This window comes from Typopeltis vanoorti, chromosome 8, assembly GCF_054136105.1.
Source record: "Typopeltis vanoorti isolate ZY-2024b chromosome 8, IOZ_Tvanoo_1.0, whole genome shotgun sequence".
NCBI classification, from domain to species: domain Eukaryota; kingdom Metazoa; phylum Arthropoda; class Arachnida; order Uropygi; family Thelyphonidae; genus Typopeltis; species Typopeltis vanoorti.
Genome location: NC_143556.1, coordinates 37,834,403 through 37,861,925, shown reverse-complemented (window position 1 = coordinate 37,861,925; position 27,523 = coordinate 37,834,403). Strand labels below are relative to the sequence as shown.

General features: G+C 35.2%; 1 protein-coding gene across 2 annotated transcripts in view; it reads right to left on the bottom strand.

The window, feature by feature from the left end:
* Positions 1-3,654: 3,654 nt before the first annotated feature.
* Positions 3,655-27,523, bottom strand: part of LOC150103935 (uncharacterized) — a 147,911-nt gene continuing 124,042 nt past the window's right edge. For both annotated transcript variants that reach the window (XM_090396655.1, XM_090396656.1), the window contains 2 exons: positions 16,095-16,228; positions 3,655-6,350 (listed from right to left, as the gene is read on the bottom strand). In XM_090396655.1, the coding sequence (XP_090252781.1) occupies positions 6,180-6,350; positions 16,095-16,228 (305 nt within the window). In that variant the 3' untranslated portion in view covers positions 3,655-6,179. The remainder of the gene's footprint in view (positions 6,351-16,094; positions 16,229-27,523) is intronic.

Genomic DNA, 27,523 nt, shown 5'->3' with positions numbered 1-27,523 from the left:
AAGAATTAATGTTTCCGAAATCTTTGAAGTTTAATACAGCTGTTTTTGTTTTGATTGGGTTAGTTTTTTAAATCTTCTGCTGATTCCCAAAATAGCCTTTCAAGTTTGTATTTGCTGATGAAGTATAGCAGTTTTTTCTTTTCTTCCCCATTTGATTCTGTACAAGATATTGCTTTAAGAGATAGTGAAATTTGTAATATAAGTGGTAGTGATTTATATGATGAAATTAAACTACAGGGCAATTCAAAGGTCTCCATACATAAGGAATGATGTTTCTTTTTTCTGTTTTTTTTTTTTTGGTATCCTTTTTCAAAAGGTACCTGGCATTTGCCTAAAGAGCAGCATATAAAAATCATTCTCATGGTCTGATCTGGAAGCTGTCAAAAGGTTGCAATGGAATTTAACAGGAGACATTTCCAGCACACTGCACAACACTATTGCCAAAACTAGAAGTGTTATTGACCAACTGAAAAGTAGTCACCATTCATGAACATCCACCAATGCAGGCACAACCAACATGGTGCTGGCAGCTGTTGAAGAGTTCCCAAAAAGGGCACACAATGGTTGTCTGCAGAAAGCAGTGTCAGCCAATCGATTATCATCTGCATCATGAAAAAAGAACAAATGCATACAAAATGCAAATTTTGCAGCATCTTAGTGAAGATGGCCCAGATAAGCAGATGGAATTTTGTGTTCTAGTTATTATTTTTTTTAATGCATAGCATTATGGGATACTAAGGCAATTGATGTGAAGTACAAGTAGTCTGGCTGCTGACAATACTTCACATGCAAACTTTGTTTGCTTACACTTGGATAAAGGATTAAAATATAACAATATAATTTCTTAGCAAGTTTAGTTTAATCTGTAACCAAGTGAAAAAAAAATTTTGGCATTACAGTACTATAATCTGAATGTTGAGAGAGCTGCAGAAAGAAGGAAGAATGTTTTTTTTTTTTTTGCATTGCATACATTAGATAAGAAGGCATGAATAAAGATAAGTTCAGCTGTGAGGAAAATATTGAAAGAGAGGTTGATGGCTCTATTAGCAAAAATTTTCATAGTACCATATTGTTTGGGATGGGAGAAATGATGGGTAAGTTTTTGAATGTCTATGTACATGGGTAGGTTTTCTGTAAACTGAGAAAGAAAGTGTATCACCAGGAAGATGTGTGATTGAAGTGTCTAGAAAAGGCAGATTATTGTTATTTTTTCTAAAGTGAACTGGATTCTGGGTTGTGGTAGCTGTTGAGGTGGAGAAGGAATGAGTAATGTGTCTCAGCCTTGGAGCCAAATGGAGAATATCAATAAACAATGCTGGAAGAGAACAGATGGGATAGTCCGTTGGTGTCTTAAGTGAAGCAACCGAGACAAAAAAAAAGAGATCAGTAAAGCTGGGAGGAAAAACATTAAGTAATGAGTTGCCTTGGTACTGCATACTACTTCTGACGTCAGCTCATGCTAAGGTGTCAGAAAGGGAACAGGGATGCTGATTTAGCTTAGTTACAATTGTTGTTCCCACAAGTTCATACACTGAGTATAGTATTTAGTATTTCAGCCACTGCTAAAAATGGCCATTCTTCCTTTGTAATTACATTCTGCATAGCATTCCAATTGGATGTGAAACTTCCTAAAAAAAGTGGTAATGCATTTTGATTTGAGGTATGTTTCCATCTTGGAGTGGGGGAAAAATCACACAGTATTTGGTATGGGGATCACAGTTATAAGACAATGCAATGTACAATGAAGCTTTTGTTTCTTTTGTGAAACAATTGTACCATCCATTTTTTTTTTTTTTTTTCAGATACCTTTCCTTAAACTTTTAAGGGCATTAAGCATTTACTGTTGTTGACAGTTTGGCATATAAGAACAAATTTCTGATGCACAACAACTTCACAGCCAGAAAAAACAATCAGCATGTTTTTGGTGTTCATTCACTTTAGTTTGGATATATTTATGAAGTTTTCCTGATATTTAAATTAAATTCTTTCCTGTGGTAATACTGTAATGCATTCAATTAGTTTCTCATACATTAAGGTGTGCTTCTTCAGAGATAACTGAAAGGGTATTAAGAGAAGAGCAATTAGAATGAAAACAAGTATCTTTTCAAGACTACACATTTCAAAGTTTGAAAATGTTCCATGGCTAATTCACATAATTCATAACAATGTAACCTACATATGCAAACTATATATACCCCCCCCCAGCAGCTTCTGGGTGACTTCTTGTTTCCTTAATTCCTGTAAATAGGAATTATTTGTTATCTCTATACCAACTCATTTAGCTTTATTACTATAGATTCAGCAGAGAGTAAATGCTTCTTGAGAAGACTATTTCTTTCCCTAGCAAGTACATAACACTACAGAGTTGTTAAAGATATTATGGAAGTTAGTGTGTTTCAAATTTGTAGTAAGCAAGTTTTATGAACATTAATGAGAGATATAAAACTGACTATTTCACTCTCACTTAAAAATAAACTGCAGATATTACACTCTTGCTGAAAATCCATAAAATAATTTGCCAGTTCTTAGTTCGTGAGACTGAATGTTAAAAGTTCTGAAAACTAACTGAAACACCTTGAAACATTTTGAAGGAAATGCAATCAAAAACATATATAACTGAGTTTGATAAGACTGAAAGCAATCCTTCCCTTTCCATCAACTTATACGAGTTCAACTTTCGTCAGTTGAAACAGCATGACATTTTATGACAAAACCCACCGCAAGAAGATGTGAACTCTTTAAATATACAGGCCCACTCCTAAATTTGAGCGCTATCCATTATCTTTATTCAAAGCCATGTATGCACATCCACCCCATCCCACTTTCCTTTGCATGTTAGTTTCAATGGCTTGTCATAGCCATTGAAAATTAAGCCTAATTACACATCTCATAGGCAGTTAAATCCATCTCATAATGTATTATGGACATCAACTGCATGTCCTCATTCTCCTGACTAGGAGAAAATATAGGAGGAAAAACCTGCCACCTCCGTATGAGACAGCTAACTCTCACCTGCAGTTGAAAGCCCTGAAAAGTTCCTCACATCCAAAACAGGATTTGAAGCCAGATTTTTCCAACCCAAAGGTAGCTATGAAGGCTCCTGTGTGTGTGTGCGCGCGTGCGCACCAATTTTTATCGGGTATTCTACATAGTTTTAACAATGATTAGGTGTTCCCAGTTTGATGAAGGTGAGAACCACTAATTTAGAAAGTAAATTATGTTACAGTTTTAGCTCCAAAATCATTATGCAATATTATATTTCTGTTTATTAAATCTTAACACTTGGATGATAAATATATAATATAATATATGGCAATCGCATGAGTTTATGTAACTCATTTACTAGATTCTAGATAAAAAGAGCTGGGTACAAATCCCATCTATGATATAAACTTTTATAAGAATTTTTAAAATGTAGGTGAGTTAGTCAGTCTGCTCATGTGGAGGAGGCAAGGTTCCCCCTCTTTCCTGAAAACTCAAGATTTAATTCCTGTAAGACAAACCCAAAGAATGAATGAATATATATATATATATATATATATATATATATATATACACACATACACATACACACACACACAATTGACAAAACTTTTCAAATAGGATTAACTGCCCTATCCAAGAATTAATCAGTTTTCTATGATGCTTAGTTCCGACCCATGCCAAGTCACTGGGCCCTGATATTGAAGATGATAAGATATAGCAATCCCATGTATGAAATGCTGAATAACTACACAGAATTTTACTACAGTGGATGAACAAGAGTTAGATAAAGTGTGTTCTGGGAAAGTGAAAATTCTTTTTAATGCTTAATTATCTCAAAAAAGCCATATGCTGTTTTTGTGCAATTAAATTAATAAGTGTAAACATTTCCACAACTGTTTATGCTATTTGAAGTCAAAATCAGTGCCTATTTCTTACAAAATCAGACCTTTTATCCACTTTTGCCATCTAGGTAAGGACAAATTTGTTATATGAACATGCATACAAATTTATAAGTTTACACTGCACTATAATACCATTCTGAGAATAAGGTACTTTTATTTACCTAGGCATGTCATGAAAAAGCTGAAAACGCGATGCAAATTGTTTATCAATTTGAGAGTGGCAATGGAAGAACACGATAAAATCATTCCCTAAAGATGAACATTTCTTTGTTTTCATACATTTGTTATATCTAGGTCATCTGGATTTATATATATTAACATATATTACAATAGTTTCAAAATAATGCTTGATCTTTTTCAGCCCAATAGCCTTAAAAAAGCCATTATGCCCTAAATAAATATGGCCCCAGAAAGCTATAAAAACTTACTTGACTAGCCAACAGGAAAAAACTTTCTCGATAAACCAAACTAAATAAACCAAAAGTTGCACTTCTGGTATATTTACTAGTTTATGGTATGCTTTACAAATTGTAGAAATGACAGAGTAACATTTCCTTCCCATATGATTTTGAGTGTTTGAAAAACTGAAATTGTGGCATATAGCAATAATTTGACCAAATAATCTTGAGCTTCCCTCATCTATTAATATCCCAATAAAATAGATGTGCAAAGCCAACATCATAGAGAGGATGATGTTGGTTTTTCCCCTTCTCCCCTACCATCCATTCAAAATTTAAAAAAAATTCTTTTAACATCCATTAAATGAAACCATTAGGAAGAACATTTGATCAATGGTTGATTTCAGCTACGTTCTTTTATGAAAGAACTGAAATAACATGGTTATTTCATTTATGAATTTTTTGCACAAAAGAAATTTCATTTCAACTTACTGTAATTTGCAATTTAAAATTCTAATGTAAAAGATAACTTAATATGGCATTTAATATTACGATAGGGGAAAAAGTATTACATTTAAATATACTTTAAAAAAACAAAAGGAATCAAAGTTTAATTCAAAAATAAACACAAAGCAGGAAGACCAGTTGAGTTTACCTCGTCTTTGAAAAGCAGAATTATTAACTGTTATCTTTATAAACACACATGACTAGTAACTTATCTGGAAGAGTTTATGCCAACAATATCCATGATTTATTATATGAACATGATTTGAATTACCTATCATACATAAAAAAAAAAGTGAAAGATACTTTCTAAAGGTTATTAAATTCTATATTTTTTGTTTGTATTTTAAAAGCAATTATGGAAAATAATCCCAAGCAAGATTTCATATACTCTCCTTTAAGTAGAATAGCCACTCATTTCCAGTTTATTTGAATATGACAAAAATCTATATTGTCCAACTTTAGAAAATCATAATTCCTAAAAGAAGTTTAAGGTATACATCATATGATGAAATGACAATCTAGGTCCTTGAATACTGTGGGAGATGGTGGGGGGTCCTGCTTTTGGATCTGAATTGATAAAGAATGTCCAAAAAAGGTTTAGATTTTTTTCAATATTCTGAAGAGAAAATATCCTTCATCTTTGCTGTGTAATTCAGATCAATTAATACTTAACACACACACACACACACACACACACACACACACACACACACACACACACACACACACACACACACACACACACAATGATTCAACTATTTTGCCTTAAATTCAAGTACTATAAGTAAGAATTTCACATTAACAAAATTCATAAAAAATTACTACTGTTCTTGTGGACATGGCATTGCCTCAGTTTTCTGGTATAATCGCATCTATTAACATTTTTTCATTTGCAATTTCAGTAGTTAATAAAAAAAATCTTTCACCACTTCTACCACTAAACATGGGATATATAAAAATATAGCTGCTAATGCTTTGCATATGAGCATGTTTGTTAATTATAATGAGATTCTGTATTGCTAATTTAGCTAGTACTATTTAAAAATATCTTTTAAGACACTTATCAATACCATACAACAGATAACAAATCAACAATTGAATGAAATTTACAAGAAACAAACCATTATATAAATAAATTACCAACATATTTATGAAATTAAAAATCATTCTGCACAACTTATTTAAGACTAGAAACTTGATTATTATTACTACTACTACAGCAGTAAAATGCAGCATATGCTCACATTCCACCAATATCAGCTATTGTGCAACTTTTAGTTGCACTGCTGATGCTATTCAGTATTTGCACATACAAATGGTGCAGGATAACAAACAATTAGACATTATTGCACAATAAAAAAGTTTACAAGGCACATACAAATGAATCCTACACTGCAGTACGTTCATTATATACAACTTCCACTTCATTATCAACTAAACAATCCTTGTCACTGTACAAGTATGGCCTATCAGAAAGACTGCTTTGACTTTTGCTCATAGCAATAGCAGCTGCAATATCATTGTGCATTCTATTTTTTCTCTTCTTGCTGAAACTTTCCTAAAAAAAGAAAAAGGTATCAATTTTATAAAATCAGTCAACTCAGTCTAAACAGATATTAGACTAGTCTAAATAACTTTGAATACTAAGGTTTTCTAGAAAATTAATTAAAATTAGACTGTATTTACAATATGAGATAAATTTTTCAAGTTTCTGCAAAATATATATATATATATATATATATATATGTGTGTGTGTGTGTGTGTGTGTGTGTGTGAGAAAAGTTTTTTACCTTGGGGATAATATATATTAAGGATACCAAGTAATTTTATAAACTTGGTTTTTTACTCCTTCTCCCAAGTAAGCATGTATAACAGTATACATCTCCTAGTGAGATGTGTTTTACATTATGGGAAATATTAAGAATAGTGATCAGAGCTTTACCCACCTTTACAACGAGTTGTCCTGGTGTTGCACCACCTTTAGACTTGAACTACGTTCAGGCACAAACTTAACTGTTTTTTGCTTACTTAGGAGTAAAAAACCAAGTTTATAAAAATTACTCGGTATCCTTAACTTATATTATCCCCAAGGTAAAAAACTTTTCACATCGAGAGTTTCTTATTCAAAGTAAAAGCACCTTGAAGCAACTTGTATAGGTAAAGTTGATAAGGCTCTGTATTACTAAAAACCTTGGTATTTCAGGGTCTAGCTACTCACTGAGGAGACCTCAAAAAAGGTTGAAACTGGTCTGGGTAGTGACCCACCCCCCACCCACAATGTATAACAGTATACATCTCCTAGTGAGATGTTTTACATTAGGGGAAATACTAAGAATAGTGATCAGAGCTTTACCCACCTTTACAACGAGTTGTCCTGGTGTTGCACCACCTTTAGACTTGAACTACGTTCAGGCACAAACTTAACTGTTTTTTGCTTACTTAGGAGTAAAAAACCAAGTTTATAAAAATTACTCGGTATCCTTAACTTATATTATCCCCAAGGTAAAAAACTTTTCACATCGAGAGTTTCTTATTCAAAGTAAAAGCACCTTGAAGCAACTTGTATAGGTAAAGTTGATAAGGCTCTGTATTACTAAAAACCTTGGTATTTCAGGGTCTAGCTACTCACTGAGGAGACCTCAAAAAAGGTTGAAACTGGTCTGGGTAGTGACCCACCCCCCACCCACAATGTATAACAGTATACATCTCCTAGTGAGATGTTTTACATTAGGGGAAATACTAAGAATAGTGATCAGAGCTTTACCCACCTTTACACGAGTTGCCTGGTGTTGCACCACCTTTAGACTTGAACTACGTTCAGGCACAAACTTAACTGTTTTGCTTACTTGGGAGAAGGGGTAAAAAACCAAGTTTGTAAAATTACTTGGTATCCTTAATATATATATATATATATATATACATACAAAGTATGTACTGTACAAAATTAAAAATATATATATACACTAAAAAAATGATTTGGGGAAAGGTAATCAATTTCATTAAAGCTCTTGTCAAATGACTTTTGGCTGAATTGTCAACAACCTGACATATTTTTGAGATTCATCAAGTTTTGCTTAATTGCTAATGGCAAGAACTCATCCTCTCCTTAATATGTAAGGCTTAATTGCCTATCAAAGCTAAATGATTCAGCTTTGTTGAAACCTAACTTTATGATATGATATGATAGAATTCTATCTGAATAGATAGGCATGTCTTTTCTTGGCAAGTTTGCCTGTCTTAAGAAATGAAACACTTTTTCCATTTCCATGGCATTTCCAGGAGGAGGGAAAAACATCATCATCAGATTCAAAATTCAGGTGTTTCCAACCAAAGGGCATTACTGTCATAGGGCAAAAAGTATAAGTAATGCTATTATAATCATAAAATGTATCATATGAATTGAGTTTAGTACCTTAAAAAAAAAGCTTTAGTTTTTGTTGCAGGCTAACAAGTGGCTCAATGAACACTCGATTCAGCAATTGCCATGGCCAGGAAAGAAGCCAATATAAGGGGATGGAGCCATGAAGTGACAGTTGCATCCATCAGGAAAGTGATTTTGTCAATGTCGAGCTATAATAAAGGCAAGGGAAGGTCCCTCTTGAATGTTAATAAAACTGAATTTCCACTCAATTTTGAAATATTGACAAATTTGTCAAGTTTGTTGTTGTTTCTAATTGTCACATCTTGTACTAAGAAGAGCTAAATATTAATCAAAAATAATATATCACATTCTTCATTGTTTGTGGCAATTATTGTGTTATCCCTTTTCAAATAGGCATTCAAATTTAATTACTAAAAATCATTGTTACAGTAGGTGATGTGGTTTCTATAAGCATGAGCGTACACTAAAAATTAAATTAAATATACCAAGAAATTATATACTTGGTTTAATTCTTTATCCAAGTGTAAGCAAGCAAAGTTTGAACCTGTAAGTATTTTCAGACCTGAGGCAACTTGTATATGGAAGCTGATGACTTCATGTCACTTGCCTTAGTATCTCATAATGCAAAGCACATAACCTTACGTCACTTGCCTTAGTATCTCATAATGCAAAGCACATAACCTTACAGATATGTATAATACTATGCATTATGGGAAGGATCACTACCCAGACCGGTTTCAACCTTTATTGAAGTCTCAAAAGTGGGGGCCAAATCCGAGGTGATACTAAGGTTGAAGTAATGCCGAAGTCATAATTTCTTATACAAGTAGCCAAAAGATGTCACACATTATTAAAATACTTTGGATTAGAGACAGTTGTTGGGAGTTTTTTCTTTGCTTACACTTGGATAAACGATTAAACCAAGTATATAATTTCTTGGTATATTTAACTTATAGTACAACCAAGTGGAAAAACTCTCAACAACTAAATATTAAAGATACCAAGAAATTATGTTCTTGGTTTAATCTTTTATCCAAGTGCAAGCAAACAAAGTTTAAGCGTGTGTAACTTTACGACTGGGCAACTTGTATATAGAGGCTAATGATTTCACATCACTTGCCTTCCTTCCCTTCTCTTCTCATCCATCCCTTAGGACAGGGTTGAGTCCCCTAATGAGGGGTTTACTATGAATTAATGCAGCCAGCTCGTCACTCTTCATCCCCCAAGGGCAAATATTTTATGATTGTAATCCGTGTGTTCATGGGGTCCAGTTTGCCTGTTCTGAGGGATGAAAAACTCTCTACCTACATATGAGACCGGCTAACTCACCTTAGTCGAAAGAGACCAGATAAAAGTTCCTAACATCATCACTTGCTAAAGCAAAGTACACATCTTTATGGACATGTATAATGCTGGGAAGGGTCACTACCCAGATGGTTTCAACCTTTATCGAGGTCTCATCAGTGGGGAGCTAGACCCAGAAGTGATACCAAGGTTGAGATAATGCATAAGTCCCTTATGCATTATCCCCCATCCTCGACTGTCCCTTAGAACTGGTTGAGCCCTCCTACTGAGGGATTAAGTATCTATTTTATGTTCACAGGCCAGTTTGCTTGTTCTGTTTTCGACCAAAGAGCTTCTTTTATACCAACTGAGCTATGGAGGCTCTAACACTACATAGTCTATGTTCAAGTTGTAAGTCAGCAATTAGAATCTAAGGAGGTACTGGGAACCACTTTGATGTAAAATTAGGTGTAAGACAAGGTTGCAACATTAAACCTAATGAAAATTGGAGATATCCAGCTCATTACCATACTCCTATAAATCTAGTACAAGCCTGCAGGATACCAATCTGCATTACATGAATGCTGCAAGAAACTAGCATGAAAATCAGAAATAAAAAAGGCACACTATAAAAATAAGCAGGAACACAGCAAGTCAGCAGTATTAATTTCAGTTATTTATGCCAATTTTTAGTGTAGACAGCAAATTAAATATGGAACAGACAAAAGAATAAGCAAAGCTGGTATGGTGGAGAGAGAGCTGAATAAATCTATATAGAATAAAATAATTGTGAGCTGGATTAAAAATAAAAACAGCTGATCAAGGACAAAAGACCGGATGTAAGAATTTATGTATTAGCTAATTTTTCTAATAAAAATTAACGAATTGAACAGACAGCATCGATGGTTTCAAAACCAAGAGATGGACAGATATTGTTATGAATGCATTAGAAAACTAAAATACTGATCTGACAATAACAGATTCCTGACATACGAGTAATTTGGAGTAATAATCGTCATCAATTTCCTGATATGTACCCTCAATTGATGTTCAGGCTACTATGACAGCACTACATGATTAAGTTTATATTATTCATAATCTCCAATCAACAATTTTCCTCCAAATTAGTCTATTACATGTCAGTAATGCAATAATGTCTTATCGCATATTTCATTCTTCTAAAGCATTTCTGACTGAATCAATCGACCTAGAACATGGTCTTCCTCTGGGTCATTTTTTTTTCCTGCCATTTTGGCACTTCGAATATCTTCAATTTTGATGATTCTGCCACTGATGCCATCTGTTCAGGCCCCCAATTTTTCTAAGAGCTCTCATATCTGTGGTCTCTAATCTTTCAGTAATTTGGAGGAAAATGTTATCAGGATGTTAGTAATGATATATGCATATTATGCTTCATAGTATTCTATATATCCCTAGAGGGTATATATATCCAGATCTTCATGATGAAAAGTGTAATATTTGCAAAAACAAACTTCAGATAAGACAATAAAGAGTAAGAATGTAATAATGCAGAATAATATGTAACAAGTAACAAAACAAATGTCATGGTGATAATTTATATTCTCATAACTTTAACATTATGCAGTATTATTAGTGTCCTGAAGTGGACATATCAGGTAACAATAATGATTAAATACTAAATAAGTCTGGATCAACTGCAATCATACACATGCACTAAGTCATTCCTCATTCCTTCAAAAATATTATTATTATACAGGCACCTCCATGGAGTCCAAAGACACATCGCAGGAGACCCAATCAATCCACATAATCTATCATACCTCTCCTTGAACCCATTAACAGACAAAGCACTCAACTGACCCCGGCAACCCATTCCACTCATTTATAACTCTCCAAGCAAAAAATCTAGTCCTCACCTCTACTAACCACACCTTTATGCAACTTCCAGGGATGACCCCTTGTTCTGGACCCTCTACTTAAGTGCTCAAAGATTTCCCCTGCATCTATCTTATGAAACCATCTAAGCAACTTAAATATTTCTATCATATTCCCTCTTTTTCTCCAATCAAACCAACTTCTGCAATCCACACACCCTCAATCTATCCTCATAGGGAACATTCCACAGGTTTGTTACCTGATATGTCCACTTCAGGACACTAATAATACTTACTACATAATGTTCAAGTTATGAGAATATAAATTATCACCATGACATTTGTTTTGTTACTTGTTACATATTATTCACCATCTTGGTCACTTGCATCTGAATCCTCTCCACTGCTTCCTTATCAAGAAACCCAGAAGGCCAGACTTGAGTAAAGTAATCCAGATATGGGCATATCAAGGCCTTATAAAGAGGAATATGACTTCTATTTATCCCATATTATAAGGCAACTTCCTTATCTCTACTTGTTAATATGTTCTTCAATAGCCAAGTAATCTTATGGGCTATCTTAGCAAACCTTAGCAATATGTCCTCTAAACCAGCGCTTCCCAAACTGTGGGCTGCAGTCCTCTTGGGGGCCGTTAGTTCTGTTGAGGGCACTGTGAAATAATGAAAACAAATTTAAAATGTTTCAAGACTAAGTGTGCCATGTCAAATGTGTATATAAGATGCTAAAAATGTAATATTTACATTTGATTTTTATAATATTTGCTGTGTATGTTTTGTACTGAATATAAATACAATAATAATATGTCTGTAATACGATTTTTTTTTTCCCAATGGGGGCTGTGAAATATTTTAATTTTTCCAAGGGGGGGGGGGGGCTTTACATCCATAAGTTTGGGAAGCACTGCTCTAAACTTTAACTCTCTATCTACTACCACCCCTAAATCTCTAGCTTCATCTATTTCCTGGAGTACAGTTCCATCGATGTGATACACAGCTTATAATCTATTTATCCCCAAATACATAACTTTACATTTATGTTAGGTATTTTGGGCATTTCGACATTGAACTGACACTGATTAACTTTTGCCCATACTGACAGCCTATTTAAAATCATCCTGCAAGCTCTCCATATTATCTTGATTAACTATTACTCTACTTATATTTCCTTTCAGGTTATTTCCTATATCATTTATGTACAAATTAAACAGCAACGATCCCAGCACTGAACCTTGCGGCACACCACTGGTCACCTGTTTTTGTCTCGATTCTGACCCTCCATATACCACTTTTTGATATCTGTCCAGCAGTCACACTCTTATCCACTTAACCAGTGTCATATCCATCCCCATTTGTTCTAATTTACATAACAGTTACATGTGGTATTGCAATGTGGTAATGCTTTTGCAAAATCTTGCAAAATCAATGATTAGCCATTTCCTTTATCCAACTCAGCTGTTACTCTATTATAAAAATTTAGTAAATTGCTAACACATGGCTGATCCAACATATCACTAAGCCATGTTGACTCTCATAGTATCATGTTTTTATCTACCCATTCTTGAATTCCCTTTTTACCAATTTTTCTAGTACTTTTACCACCATGCCTGAGCAACTGATTGGTCTATAATTTGCTATTGTAGTCCTAGAACCTTCCTTATGCAAAGGAATTATTTTTGCCCTCTTTCCATTCCCTTGGAACTCTACTACAGCTAAGACTTAAACAGCCTACTCAAATTCATTGCCAGTCCCCTTGCACACTGTCACATAGGTTCAAGTGGTAACCTCACTAGGATGATATATCCTTGCAAAGTGGCCACATAGTAACTCAACTATTTTATCGACTTCTGTCTCCTCGTGACCATCATCACTCATTAAGGTTAATCTTCCGTAGTCATTCTTCCGCTTACTTGCTACACAACGAAAGAACTCTTTGGGATTTCCTTTGGCCTGCTGGGCTAGATTCTTCTCATAATCTGATTTTGCATTCCTTGCCATGCTGTCACCTTTCTCTTTATATATCCTTCATGGCATTTTCTTCTTCTTCAGCTCGTGCTTAATGATATTACTCATCCATCTAACTCCAACCCGATGTAACCCTCCTTACACTAGGTATAAAATTTAATACTGTTTCATTTATAATAAATTTAGTTTAATCCTTTATCCAAGTGTGTGCAAACAAAGTTTGTGCCTGAAAGTATCTTCAGGACTGGGGTAAAGTGGTACAACACCGGGCAACTCCTTGCAAAGGTGGAGCAAGCTACCAACACTCCTTTCTCAATATCTCCCATAATGCAAAACACATCTCCTTGTGGATATATATAATGTTATGCATTAAGGGAAGGGCCACTACCAGACTAGTTTCGCCCTTTATTGAGGTCTCTTCAGTGGGAGCTACACTGGAGACTACACTAGCTACTTCATTAGCAACACCTCCCAATTAAATAGATCATTCTTAAAAATGTTGAGTCATGTGGCTGCAGTTTGCTACATAATGTAAATCAAACACACAGTTCTGTTTCTGGTTGGTTCTGATTTTTGTTTGATGCATCAAAATGAGAAATGGTGAGACTTAAGTGACTTTGAGCATGGTATAATTTTTGGTGCTAGTATCTCAAAATGTTTACTCTTCTGGGCTTATCTTCATGCGTAAGTGTTTAGGGTGTTGTCTGGTTATTACAGCACTCCTGGTGTGATAACCAGACAACTTCAAACCAATAGCAATCGTATGAAGAGAGACAGTTCACTGATGCATGAGGTCAAAAAAGAATGGCAAAAATTGCCAAATGTGACGAGAGGTCCTCAACTAGTCAAATCACAGCTCACTACAGCAATGGTGGTCAGAAAATCATCTCAAAGAGCACAGTTCATTGCATACTGTCATGAATGGAATGCAGGAGTACATGACCATCCCAGGTCTCAATATTGTAAGCTAAGAAGAAGAAGATGTGGCTTTGGGCACATGATCAACACCAGACAGCTGATGACTGGAAATATATCACCTGGTATGATGAGTCCCAGTTTGTAGTGTATCATGCTGATGACAGAGCCAGAACATGGCAACAACAGCTCAGGCTGGTGGCAGGGATATTACAGTATGGGGAACATTTTCTTGGCACAGGTTATGTTCCTTGATACTAGCTGAATACCACTGGAATGCCACAGTCTAGTATCTTAACATCATCACTAACCATGTTCACCATTTGTTATTTCTGCAATTTATTCATTGTCAAATGAGCAATTCTAATTCCAGTAAAACATTGTGCCAGGCCACAAAGTGTATAGCATGCTGAGGAACAAGACAGTGAATTTCCTTTTTCAGAGACCTGCTCAGTCCCCAGACCACAATGCAATAAAGCATCTCTGCAGTTTTTGCAGCAGCAATGTGCCACCATCCAATCAACAACAATTGGGTGATGCCATTGTGACAGTGCAGACAAACATCACAAAGGAATTATACACTATCTACCAATAATTGTCTGGACAACTCTGTTATTTAAAGTTATGGAACATTCCAGATTTGTTAATAACATATAAACTGGTATACAGATAATAGGAAGTAGTATTTCATCATAGCAGTTGAATATAGGTGGTGTGGCAACACAATGTGAACTAAGTGACTTCGAGAGAGAGATGTCATTGTGGCTGTCAAATTAGTGGCATGTCCATACATGCCATTGCCGCTCAACTGGAGTATCCAAAATCAACAGTTGGCAAAGTGATCAATAAATAATGTTCCAGTCTCACTAATGCAGGAAAACACCCAGGGCAGCTGCCAAAAATGACTGGCAGGGACAGGAGAGTGTTAAAATGGGTGACATGCAAAAACTGGCACAGACCATCCAGAGCACCAGTAACATCATAGTGAGGATTAATACTGTATGAAAAGAACTCCATTTACTAGGTTTCCAGGAAAGAGCAGCGGCAAACAAGCCAAACATTACAACAATGAACTAGGCAACTCATCTGGCCTGATGCAAAGAGTGTGTGAACTGTACAACTGACCAGTTGAAAATAGTACACTGGAGCGATGAATCAAGGTTCACCTGTTTCTAGTCTGATGGCAGAGTGTGGCCGTGGAGCCAGCCTTGTGAACGCGTGTTACCACAGTGTGTTGTACCAACAGTAAAGTTTGGTGGTGAAGGAATAATGGTGTGGGATGCATTCAGCTAGTGTGGAGTGGGACCACTGGTTGTTATCCATGGTTCCATGAAGGCAGCTCAGTACCTTGATATTCTGAATAATCAGGTGCTGCCTACACTGTGGAGTTTTTATGGAATGGACTCGTGTTACTATCAAGACAACAATGCCCCATGCCACAAAGCTGCAGCTCTTACGGAATGGTATGAAGAGATTGGTGTTAAGCAACTATCCTGGCCTGTGCAGAGTCCTGACCTCAACCTCAATGAACCCTGTGGAACAAATTGGAGTGGAGATCGAGGTTCAGAGCAGCACATCCTTGATCTGTTGCTGAATTCACTGCTGTTTTGATGGAGGAATAGAGAAATTGTAAATCACTAGTGTCCGGACAATTATTGGTAAACAGTGCATACTTATTATATACACTTATTAATATATAATTAAGTGTATATATTAATATATACACTTAATTGAATCAATGCCAGAGAATACAATTCTCTAGCATTGATTCATAGTATTTCATGAGGAATTCCACTCATGAAATGCTATTCCTAATAAAGTAATCATTCCGTGTGTGTGTTTTGTTAAATATACAAATGAAATAATCGAATAATTATTCTTACATATAAAGAATGTAGATCACTTCCTGCAGATACAGGTCGTAGTTTATACTGACTCAAGGTGGGAGAACTTTTTACTTTATTATCCTCTCTGCACTCAATATCTGGGAGACTATAGCACAGTCCTTGATAAAATCCTGTAAATAAGTCAAAAATAAATCCTTATGGACCCTATGTACTCTTATACTTAATTTTATTATAATTAGAGTTCTTATTTCAGAATAAAAGAGAACTGTGATATCTTGATGTAAATGAATATACGTTGCTTTTTTTCAATGAAAATTCACTACAAAATGGTTTCTAGTAAAAAAAAAGTTTAATAAAACACACACATGGGGGGAAGAAAGAGAAAAACAGAAGTTGAGATTTAGGAGACAAAAGATTAAGGCACTAATGATGGTATGGAATGTTCAGATGTTCATTATCAATCACAATGTTTAATGGAGAAAACATACATCAAGGATAATAATTAACTAAATTTATTTAGCCAATTAGATTGCTAAGCCAATATTTTTCCTTGGTCATCAAAGCATTTTCATGAACACACAATAAGCAAATTATATTTGCCAAGAAATTATATTCTTGCTTAATCGTTTACCCAAGAGTATGCAAACAAAGTTTGTGCATGAAGTATCTTCACTAGGCTCTTTGTATATAGAGGTTGATGGTTTCTTATCAATCGCATTAATATCAAATAATGCAAAGCACACGTCATGCATAATACTGAGAATTAAGGGAGGGTTACTACCTATACTGGTTTCAGTCTTTATTAAGGTCTCAGCAGTGGGAGCCAGATCCATGAGGAACTTTTTACAACGGTCTCTGATTCAGAATATCTTGATACTAAGTATATACATATTACTTCATCATCATGCATATCAAGTATTTAGGCCTCGCATGGCCTGTTCCAGCCTAAGAAGTCATCGTTGAATCGTTTAAGAGGACGTCCTGGTTTTCTTTTTTTAATGGCTTGTACTTTAAGGCTTGTTTTGGTAATCATTCTGTTTTCATTCTTTGAACGTATTCCATCCATTTATGTTTATATTTTTTAATTTTTTCTATTACTGGTTCTTGGTTTAATTCTTTCATAATTTCTTTGTTTCTTTTGTGATCAAATAGGGTATACTTTACAGTTTTTCTCATAAACTTCATTTCTGTTGTTATTAATCTTTGTCTTTTTGTTTTATTGTCCAGATTTTGCTTCCATACATTAAGACTGGTAGGGCTAATGTATGGTATACTTTTAGTCTGGTTTGTTTTTGAACTAGGTTTGGTTTAAATATAGAGTTAATTACACCTGTTATTTTTAAATATTTTGCAATTTTTACGTTTATATCTTTTTCATTTTCACATGTAATCATACATCGTAGGTAGTTAAATGAATTCACCTGTTCTAAGATCTTGTTATCTATTACTATTTTAATTCTTGCTGGATCTTGTCCATTAAAGGCCATTGTTTTTGATTTTTTTGTTGATATTATCATACCATAATCTTTGGCTATCTCATTTAGATCTAAAATGGCCTTCTGTAAGTTATCTTCAACCAAGTGAAAAAAACTCTCTACAAATATACTAAGCATTTGTATACCAGCACACCAACAGGAAGGCAAACATGGACTGACCAAAAAGCTGGCTCCTCTATGGGTGCCGTGATGGAACCTGGGGGAGACTTGACTCCCATTCAAGAAAACTATTCTACTTGGGTAGAGAGAACAATATACATAGAGAAGGAGTCGCCATTTTAGTGAATAATAGTCTACAAAATGCAGTCATGGCCATAGAACCACATGGCCCAAGAATGATCACTATCAGATTAAAAGGTAAAGAAAAAAAATGTTCACTTTACAATTATTCAAATCTATGCCCCTGACCAGTCACATGAAGATGAAGAAATCGATACCTTCTATGATAAGTTGCAAGATCTAATAGACAAGACCAATAAGAAAGATATATTAATAGTGATGGGTGATTTTAATGCCAAAATTGGAAAGTTTACCCCAGGCATGGAGGATGTGATGGGCAGGTTCAGAGTTGATAACAGAAATGAAAGAGGAGAAAGAATATTAGAATTTTGTAAAGAAAACCATCTATTTATCTGTAACACCCTTTTTTTCCCATAGACCTTCCCACAAATATACATGGACCTCACCAGCTGGTACAATAAAGAACTTTAAAAACTCCAGACTTCGACACTGACCAGGAACTGCTTGCAGCAAAAATTAAACTAAAATTCAAGTATCATAAATCACGAGCTCCTATCAACAAAGTGGACCTGTCAAAACCGAAAGAGAAATTTATGCAAGATAATTATCAGACACTAATAGGAAATGAGTTTAGAAGATTATCCTATGACAATATAAAAAATACATGGAATCAAGGTAAAAAAATTGTTATAAGTACTGCAAGAAACATACTTGGTACAACATCAAGACCAAATCATGAATGGATAACCCCTGAAATTCTAAACACTTTAGAAGAAAAAAGAACAGCAAAGCATATATTAAATATAAAAAATACAGAAGAAAATAAACAACATTATAAGAATCTTAAAAACAAAATTGATAAAATGTGCATATCTGCCAAAAATAACTGGTTGGAGGAAAAAGCAAAACTCTGTGAAGAAGCTAATAAAAGAAATGATAATAAAACAGTATACAAAATTATCAAAGAATTAACTAAGATCTATAAAGATAAACCATTAACAATGAAGGATAAAAACAATCTAGAAACTGGGTCAATACAAAATATTAAAATAATTTGGAAGGACTACTATGAAACGCTATTTCAAAAAGAACAGGAGGAGGAGGAAAGTGTAACAGAAAAGATGATATGTGAAAAGGCGCCACCCATAACTTCAGCAGAAATTATAAATGCAATAAACCAAATGAAACTTTCAAAAGCTACGGGTAAAGATGAAATATCTATAGAATTATGGAAATATGGTGGCAAGGAAGCTATTAATTTCTTAATGAATTTATTTAATCGAATTCTTTATACTGGAGTAATCCCAACTGACTGGAAAACAGGAATTATTATACCAATTCACAAAAAAGGAGACAAAAGAATATGTGAAAATTATAGACCCATAACACTCTTAAGTCATAGTTATAAACTATTCATTCGAATTATACAAAAGAGAACACAGGTGCTTACAGAAAAAATCATAGAGGAAAACCAAGCAGGATTCAGGCCTCATATAGCCACCATAGACCATATCTTCACCATTAATAATATAGCAGAAAAATATTGGGAATACAACCTGCCCATATACTGTTGTTTTATAGATTTTAAGCAAGCCTTTGATTCAATTAATAGGAAACAAATTGATTACTATCCTAAAAAACGTAAAAATGGATTCTGATATTTTAACATTTATTACAATTAATATAATTATTATATTAATTATATAATTACATTTATATAATTAATACAATTATTATGGAGACACCAAAGCTTTTGTTAAAACAAACAATATTAAAAACGAGAATTTCAGAGTCAAGAAAGGTGTAATGCAGGGATGCCCTCTCTCACCTCAACTCTTGATCCCCTTCCTAGAAAAGTCTGTAAAACCATAGCCGATGAACCAGATGTAAAAATCAATGGTACCAACATTAATCACATAAAATACGCGGATTATATCATTATTTTAGCAGATTCTAAACCACAGCTAGAAAAAACTATTAATATTTTAAATGACTCTTGTAAAACTTATGGTATGAAAATATATCTTCATAAAACAAAAATAATGAAGATAGGTAGAGAAGAAGAAAATATTTCTATAAATCTTGAAAAATCACCTGCTGGAACAAGTTAATAAATATGTTTATCTTGGTAGTCTTATAGCTAGTAACCTCAACAATATGGAAACAGTAAAACACAGGCTAAACCTAGGTTGACCTAGAAGCAGACCAAGAAGAACTTTGAGAAGGTTGCTGAATCTACCCAGCTATAGGGTAATGATTGAGATAGCTAAAGATCGCAATAAGTGGAGAACCTTTCTTCTTAGTGGACTCAACCCGTTACCAATTGGATGAGATGAGATGAGATGATGATGAGTGTGTGCCAGCACACCAGCAGGAAGGCAAACATGGACTGAATAAAAAGCTGGCTGCAATCATAGCTGGCTCCTCTATGTGTGCTGTGATGGAATCTCGCTGAAGGTCTCCTATATTTTAGGTAATGTAATGCAGCCAACTTTGTTTTCGAGAATATTGCAGTGTTGTGGTGGATTCCAGAAATAGTCTCTCTGATTTGAATCTGCTTCAGGATAGGAGGGAGGTTTCCCCACTGGATCGGTATGCCATTCATTTCTCATCATTCAGATGATAGGTTGAGTCCCTTATGAAATATTTGCCATCTGGCTCTATCTCTAGCCATTTCTGTCATCTCACTGAAACCTGATAATTGTGACCTTTCCTTCAATGGCTGCAGCCTAGTTCTTTTTGGTCTGCCTCTTGATCGTCTTCCTCCAATGATTCCATTCAAGACTATATTTGGTAATCTCTGAGAGGACATTCTCTGGAGGTATCCAAAACATCTTAATTGTTGTTTATTAATTATAGCTATGATATTTTCTCTATAGTTTAATTCATGTTTAACTTGCTCATTTGTTGTGTTTTGACTAGTGAGTTATTTTTCTTAAACATTTCATTTTGAATACTCTGATTTAACAGAATTAATCTGTTAACATATAGTTCAGGGGTGCTTAAGGGTCAAAGCTGTATAACTGAGAGGAGACCTCCACATAGCCTTTAAAGGAATGCGGAGAACCAACCAGGGCTTCTTACCTAATGTCCAATCCTCACCTTCTCGTGGTGCACCCTGTTGGGTATCTACTTTGATACTGAATGAACGAGGATGGACTGGCAATTTTGGATTTAGCCGACCAAATTGTATTCTTATTGGCTAAACCAAAATCAAAAATGATGGTACAACATGACAAAATTTCATGCCGGTTGGGGCGTTGTTTTCATCAGGGAACCTGATGAAAACAAGGCCCCCTTTGTTTTCATCAGGGAACCTAGGCGAACAGCGAAAAGTCAGCTACTGGAACAAATCTAAAAACAAACCCCAACTCAACATCACCAGAGTTAAAGATCGGTACTATTAACGTAAGAAGCCTGAATGGCAAAGAAATGGAGCTAGCTGAGGAATTAGATAAGTACCAGATCGATATATTAGGGGTGACTGAAACAAAAAAGACCAAAACTGGCGAGATCTTTCTGAGCAATAAATACAAAATGTTATATTCAGGCAATGACAATCAAGGAAAAGAAGGAGTAGCCATAGTATTCAACACAAAATACGAGGCTAATCTTCTTGAATGGCAGTCAGTCTCAAGTAGAGTAATTTGGGTAAATATGAGAATGGGGAACTGGACAATGAGACTTATTTGTGCCTATGGTCCCACAGAAGGTTCTACTAAGGTAGAAGTGGAGGAATTTTTTTAAGGCTTTAGAAAAAGCAACTGACACAATGAAAAATTGGTCCTTGTTGGGGATCTAAATAGCAGAGTAGGAAATGATTGTGAGACATACAAAAATATTTTGGGAAAATTTGGAGAAAAGAGCAAAGCTAATAATAATGGCAAATATCTGTTGGATTTCTGCTCAGGACATGGACTGGTTATTACTAACACCATGTTCCAACATAAAAATGTGCACAAATTCACATGGAGAGAAGAAGCTAGGAATAAGAAAAGTCTCATTGACTATATTATTGTTGATAGTGATGTTATCTCCCTGGTGCAGGACACCAGAGTATACAGAGGATTTGAAATTGGAAGTGATCACTATTTAGTCTTGAGCAGGATAAAATTGAATTTCATATTGAAAAGAATAACATGTAAGAAAGTTTTAAAGCAAATAAAAGTTGAGCAGCTCTCAGATGTGAACTGTAGACTAAAATACAGAAAGATTTTTGAAAATAAAATAAAAGAGTTTGAGAACAGGAATCAAACCTTGGAGATTCAGTGGCAAACTCTGAAGAAAACATTGATTCTGCCAGAGAGGCATGTGGTGAAGTTGTGTGCAAGGATAAAAAAATCAGAACTCCCTGGTGGACACAGGAAGTTAAAGAGGCAGTGAAGGAAAAGAAGAAAGCATATCAAAAGTTCCTCGCAAATAAGTCAGCTTTTACTCTTACAGAATACAGAGACAAATGTAAGAAAGCTAAGCAGTGTGTAAAACTAGCTAAATAAAAGTCATGGGAGGACTTTGGCAAGAATATAGAAAATAAATATCAAGAAGGTGGCAAAATACTCTGGAGGTTGTTGAAGAAGCTTAGGAATGGAGGAAAGAGTGCTGTAAAAGGAGTTAGAGATGATAAAGGTGACATGAAAACAGGAGAAAAAGATATCCTTGAAGTATGGAGTAATTACTTTGAAAAACTGCTAAATGAAACAAGCAGTGATGACAGCATAGTGATAAAAAACACTGACCAGGCATGCAGTCAGGAATACATATCCATACCTGAAGTAGAAAAAGCCATCAATGGCTTGAAATGGGGAAAGGCAGCAAGAATAGATGATATTCGACCAGAAATCCTGAAGTATGGTGGTATAAAAGTCTTACAGTGGCTGCACTGCATAGTTCAGAAAGCCTGGACAGAGGGACGAATTCCGGATGATTGGAGTAGAGCTCTCATAGTACCCATATATAAAAAGGGAAATAAAACTGAAGGTGAGAATAACAGAGTTATTTCCCTACTGAGTGTTCCTGGCAAGATCTATGCAAGTATACTTGAGAAACGATTGAGAAGAATTGTGGAAGAAAAGCTTGGTGAAGAACAAGCTGGATTCAGGCCACATAGAGGCTGTCAGGATCAGATCTTCACTTTACGACAAATAGTCGAGAAAGCATGGGAATATAACAAAGATCTGTATTTAAGTTTTGTCGATTTGGAAAAGGCATATGACAAGGTGCCAAGAGAGAAGCTATTCAATACGCTGCAGTTATATGGTGTCAATGGGGCATTGTATCAAGCAATACTTAGTCTTTATTTGAGTTGTAACTCAGCAGTTAGAATTGAAGTACAGGAAGATGGTTTAATGTTAAATCTGGTGTGAGACAAGGATGTACATTATCCCCTCTGTTATTCATTATCTATATGGATCACATGATGAAGCAAAGTGGTATTAAACCTGATTTCAAAATTGGAGATGTTAATGTCAGATCTTTGCTTTATGCGGATGATGTTATACTTCTAAATAAATCAGCTACAAGTCTGCAAGATTCTCTGTCTAAATTGAATAGCTGTTGTAATAGATATGGTATGAAGGTCAGCAATAAAAAGACAAAGACAATGAAAATAGGCAGAATCATTGAAAATGTTGTGAATGGAGAACCTGTGGAACAAGTAAAACATTTCAGCTACTTAGGCACAATTTTTACTGAAGATGGTAAATTAAATATAGAAATAGACAACAGAATCAGCAAAGATGGTATGGTGGGATGTCAATTGAATAAATTCATATGGAATAAGAGAGAAATCAGTCGCAACACTAAATTAGCTGTATACAAGACAGTGTTCAAACCAGTTTTAACTTATGGATCTCAGAGCTGGGTCAGAAGTAAAACACTTGACCAAAGACTAGAGACTGCAGATATGAGAGCCCTGAGAAAGATTAGAGGCGTGAACAGATGGCATCAATGGCAATATCATATTAAAAATGAGGATATTAGGAAAGAACTTGACATTGTCAGCATCCAGGAATGCATTAGCAGAGCTAATCTCAGGTGGTATGGTCACTTAAATAGAATGGGAGAGGAAAGATTAGCAAAACAAGTGTTCTCTGCCAGGTTGGCAGGAAAACGACCCAGAGGAAGACCAAGATATAGGTGGATTGATACGGTACAAAGTGCCTTAGACGATAGAAATAAGATCTGATAATGTTGGATTCTTGACAAGTAACAGACTGATTTGGAGGAAAATTTTAGATAGGAAGTTAGTAATGATGTAATTTTTTCATGTAGTACTGTTATATCCTGTACACTCCTTGAGGGTATATGGCAGGAATTTGATGATGACATATAGTTCAGTTTGAGTATCACTGACAATCAAGTGTAAGTACAATGAAAAATTCATATACAACATGTTAAAACTGTGTGCAGTGGTTTAGTCATGTGCAGTCATGACACAAGAGTGTAAACTATTACACTATTAGCATCTTAAAAAAACTAACAATTTCAGATTTTGGGCATTGATAGTCCATTGTAAAAGTTTAGGTTTGGATAATGCAGAAGAACCTTAGCGCTCTTTGAAGAGGTGTCTAAATTTTTATTTACTTCTACATAGCAAACTTTACATCCTTCAAAGAATTCTGTAGCTAATGTTTTAATATCTTAAATAAATTGGTTTACAAGATCGCAACCATAATGCACAAATGATAACCATCTGTTTATAGCACTAGTTTCAATATGTTGTATTTGAATTTTCCATTGCACTCTAGGCTGAAGATGATTTGCAATACATAAACAAAAGTATCTACAACATTAACAGTTTAATTTTATTGGAATATATTTACTATGGTTAACTCAGGGTTTTCATTCATTATGTTTTAGTAATAAGTCAGGAGACTCTCCGGTCAACTGGAGCACAATCCTGCTGCCACATACTCATCCAGGTAATGCTTAGAAAGGATGTCCGAGTAGTGATATGCAGGAAGCACTTTCAAGGCCATGTTATGGCATGGAGACTGGTCACTCTGTATGGTGTCATGTCCAAGAATATCTCCTCTCATATCTCCCACTCTATCCTTCCATCCAGCTTTAAATGAGCCAATAATGAAACAAACATGGACAATGCGACTCAATTAAATCTCCCTCAAAAACCAACTGCAACAACAACAAAACACCAATCATCAAGACCAGACCTGATACTATTGACAAAATACCAAAATGTAGTTACATCCACTACTGTTTGCCCTCAATATTCCTTTCACAAGCATAGCATTTTGCCTCTCTGAGATCTGACATAGTTTGTCAGAGAATGTCTAATTTATAATCTCCTACTTTTGACCTCCTCTGGCTCAAGGTTTCCATGTCCCATTCAATGATAGCATTTACTGGTCTCCAAATTCTGAAAGCCATTCTAACTTCTTCCTCTCCATGAAGTTTGCCTTGACAATCTAAAATCCAGTTATCCAAGCAATGAAGTCACCTTCCTAGGTGAATTTAACATCCAAAACTCCAATTGGTTCCCCTTTTCCAACAACACTAACCAAGCTGGACAAGATATAGATGCCTCTGAAGACCTAATGAAAATTACCCATCTTACTACTCAAATCTCTGATAACCTGCTTCACTCTTCCAATGATCACTCTTTCTAACCAGTTATCCTTCCACATATTCCACAAAGGTGACCTCTGTGGGGCCAAGTGGGATGACCTCTGGAATTTCTCCTCTTCCTTTCCATGATCTGATTATTTGCTTCTGCTCTTCTAACTATAACACTTGCACTAAACAAGTCATGGAAATTATCCTAACTGGCATGAAGGACGTCAATCCCTATTCTAAGCCAAAATTTTCATCCACATTCCAAGAAAGTGTACCAAAAGAGTTGAAGAAAAAACTCAGCTTAAGAAAAAAAGGCACACAATAAATGCAAAACAATCAGCAAATCTGACTTCACAAATGTCAACAGCAGAAAACTTGCCTCGTGTACAAATCGGAAGGAATGCCTTCTGATTACCTGCTAAAGCCATCAGACATAACTTCTGCTTACCTGCACTTCCATCTCTCTCTCTCGCATCCAGATGACACCAATGTTACAGTACCTAATGATAATATTGATCTCCTAGCATCACTCCAACTCCTGCAACAGATGACCAAGGCCAACTGTCTACTACCATCCCAGAATCTGAGTGCCAAATTAAACATGCTCCTATGGCTTTTTGGCAAAAAGTTTTCAGCAGAACTTGAATACCAAAGTCTTCTGTCAGGCATCTCTCCTACTGTACTCAAACATTTAAAATATAAAAAAAATTATATTTAGCTGGCACTTCTCCCAATGTGTGGAAAGAATCATATACAAAGCCTATTCAAAAAAGGTAGATGGAAATCCACCAAACCACCCACCCACCATCATTAACACCTCCAAATATCAATCCTCTCCAAAATAATAAAGTCTTCAATAGTCAATATCTCCATTACCTAGGGGTCCATCAGTATAGATTCCACCATTCATGGTCTATGACTGACATCTTAATCTAAGTCACCTGCCACTGGATACATGCATGGTAGGTTCAGAGAAACACTTGACATTTACAGAACTTTTGATCATCTGACATTGAGGCTTGTTAAACAAATTTCCATGATTTGGTCCACACAGCATTCTCCATTCATCCTACTCCTTTCACAAACAATGATTGACACATTGGTAGGAGAGCCTTAAATCTAATACAAAGTATCCTGTCATTAATGGGGGTTATAACCAAGAGAAGCCTCTTGCCTGAACTTTCCTGAATACAACAGCTACTCCATGATGTTTTAAGTCACCTCCTGAATTAATAACTAGTTTACCACCTTGTCTTTTAAAATGACCTTCATCATTCCATCTGGTTCTCTGTAATTGCCAAGATGTCAATTTTATACCTTTCCATCTCTTTACAAACAATATCAGTAGATCTCATACATTCCAATTGCCAATATAAAGTTCTTATCTGAGATTAATCCCATACCTCCATTCACAGTAACAGTGACTTGTGTATATATATCTGAATATATGTCTCGAACAGAACCCCTTGTCTAAGCCCTGAATGCAGCACTGATTATTGTGCACAAATGATGCAGCATGAGATGTATTATAAGGCACAAACATATTAGGATTTTGGAGTGAAGTCAATGCAAGAAAAAGTGGTAGGGTTGCAGAGGCCCTTTCCATGGGTTTTAATCCCAATTCATATCCTATGTTGACGAGGTGGTGTTTGACTTTAGCCTACTAGGTGAGGCAGATACCTGGGAGAGAAGGCTGACTCACATTGCATAAGACTAAAAGAAATAGCAAAATAAGAAAGATTCATCCCTAGCTCTCAAATATTCAAATAGCATTAGGGGAAGGAGCAAGAAGAAGAAAAGAAAGAAAGAAGGGTAGGGACAAGTCAGATAATGTAATAGACGTATATTACATGAAGCAAGGCATGGTCCATCATCGGGTACCTTAGGTTTGCCACTCTCATACTCACTAAAGTAATCCTTTGAGTAGTTACAAAAAATAATAAATGGATTTTTCACAGTTGTCTCCAAAAAATGTTTTCAACAACATTCCCAATGGTATATCACTACATGATTTGCCAATTTCAATGTTTAACCTAGATTCTCTGTAACGCAATTACGGAGGAATGGAAGAATGGAACATTGCACTGTTTAACTGTTTAATTGAACAGAGCTGGGTTCAATTCTCATAATGACAACAGCAATCTTCACATGGAGGTA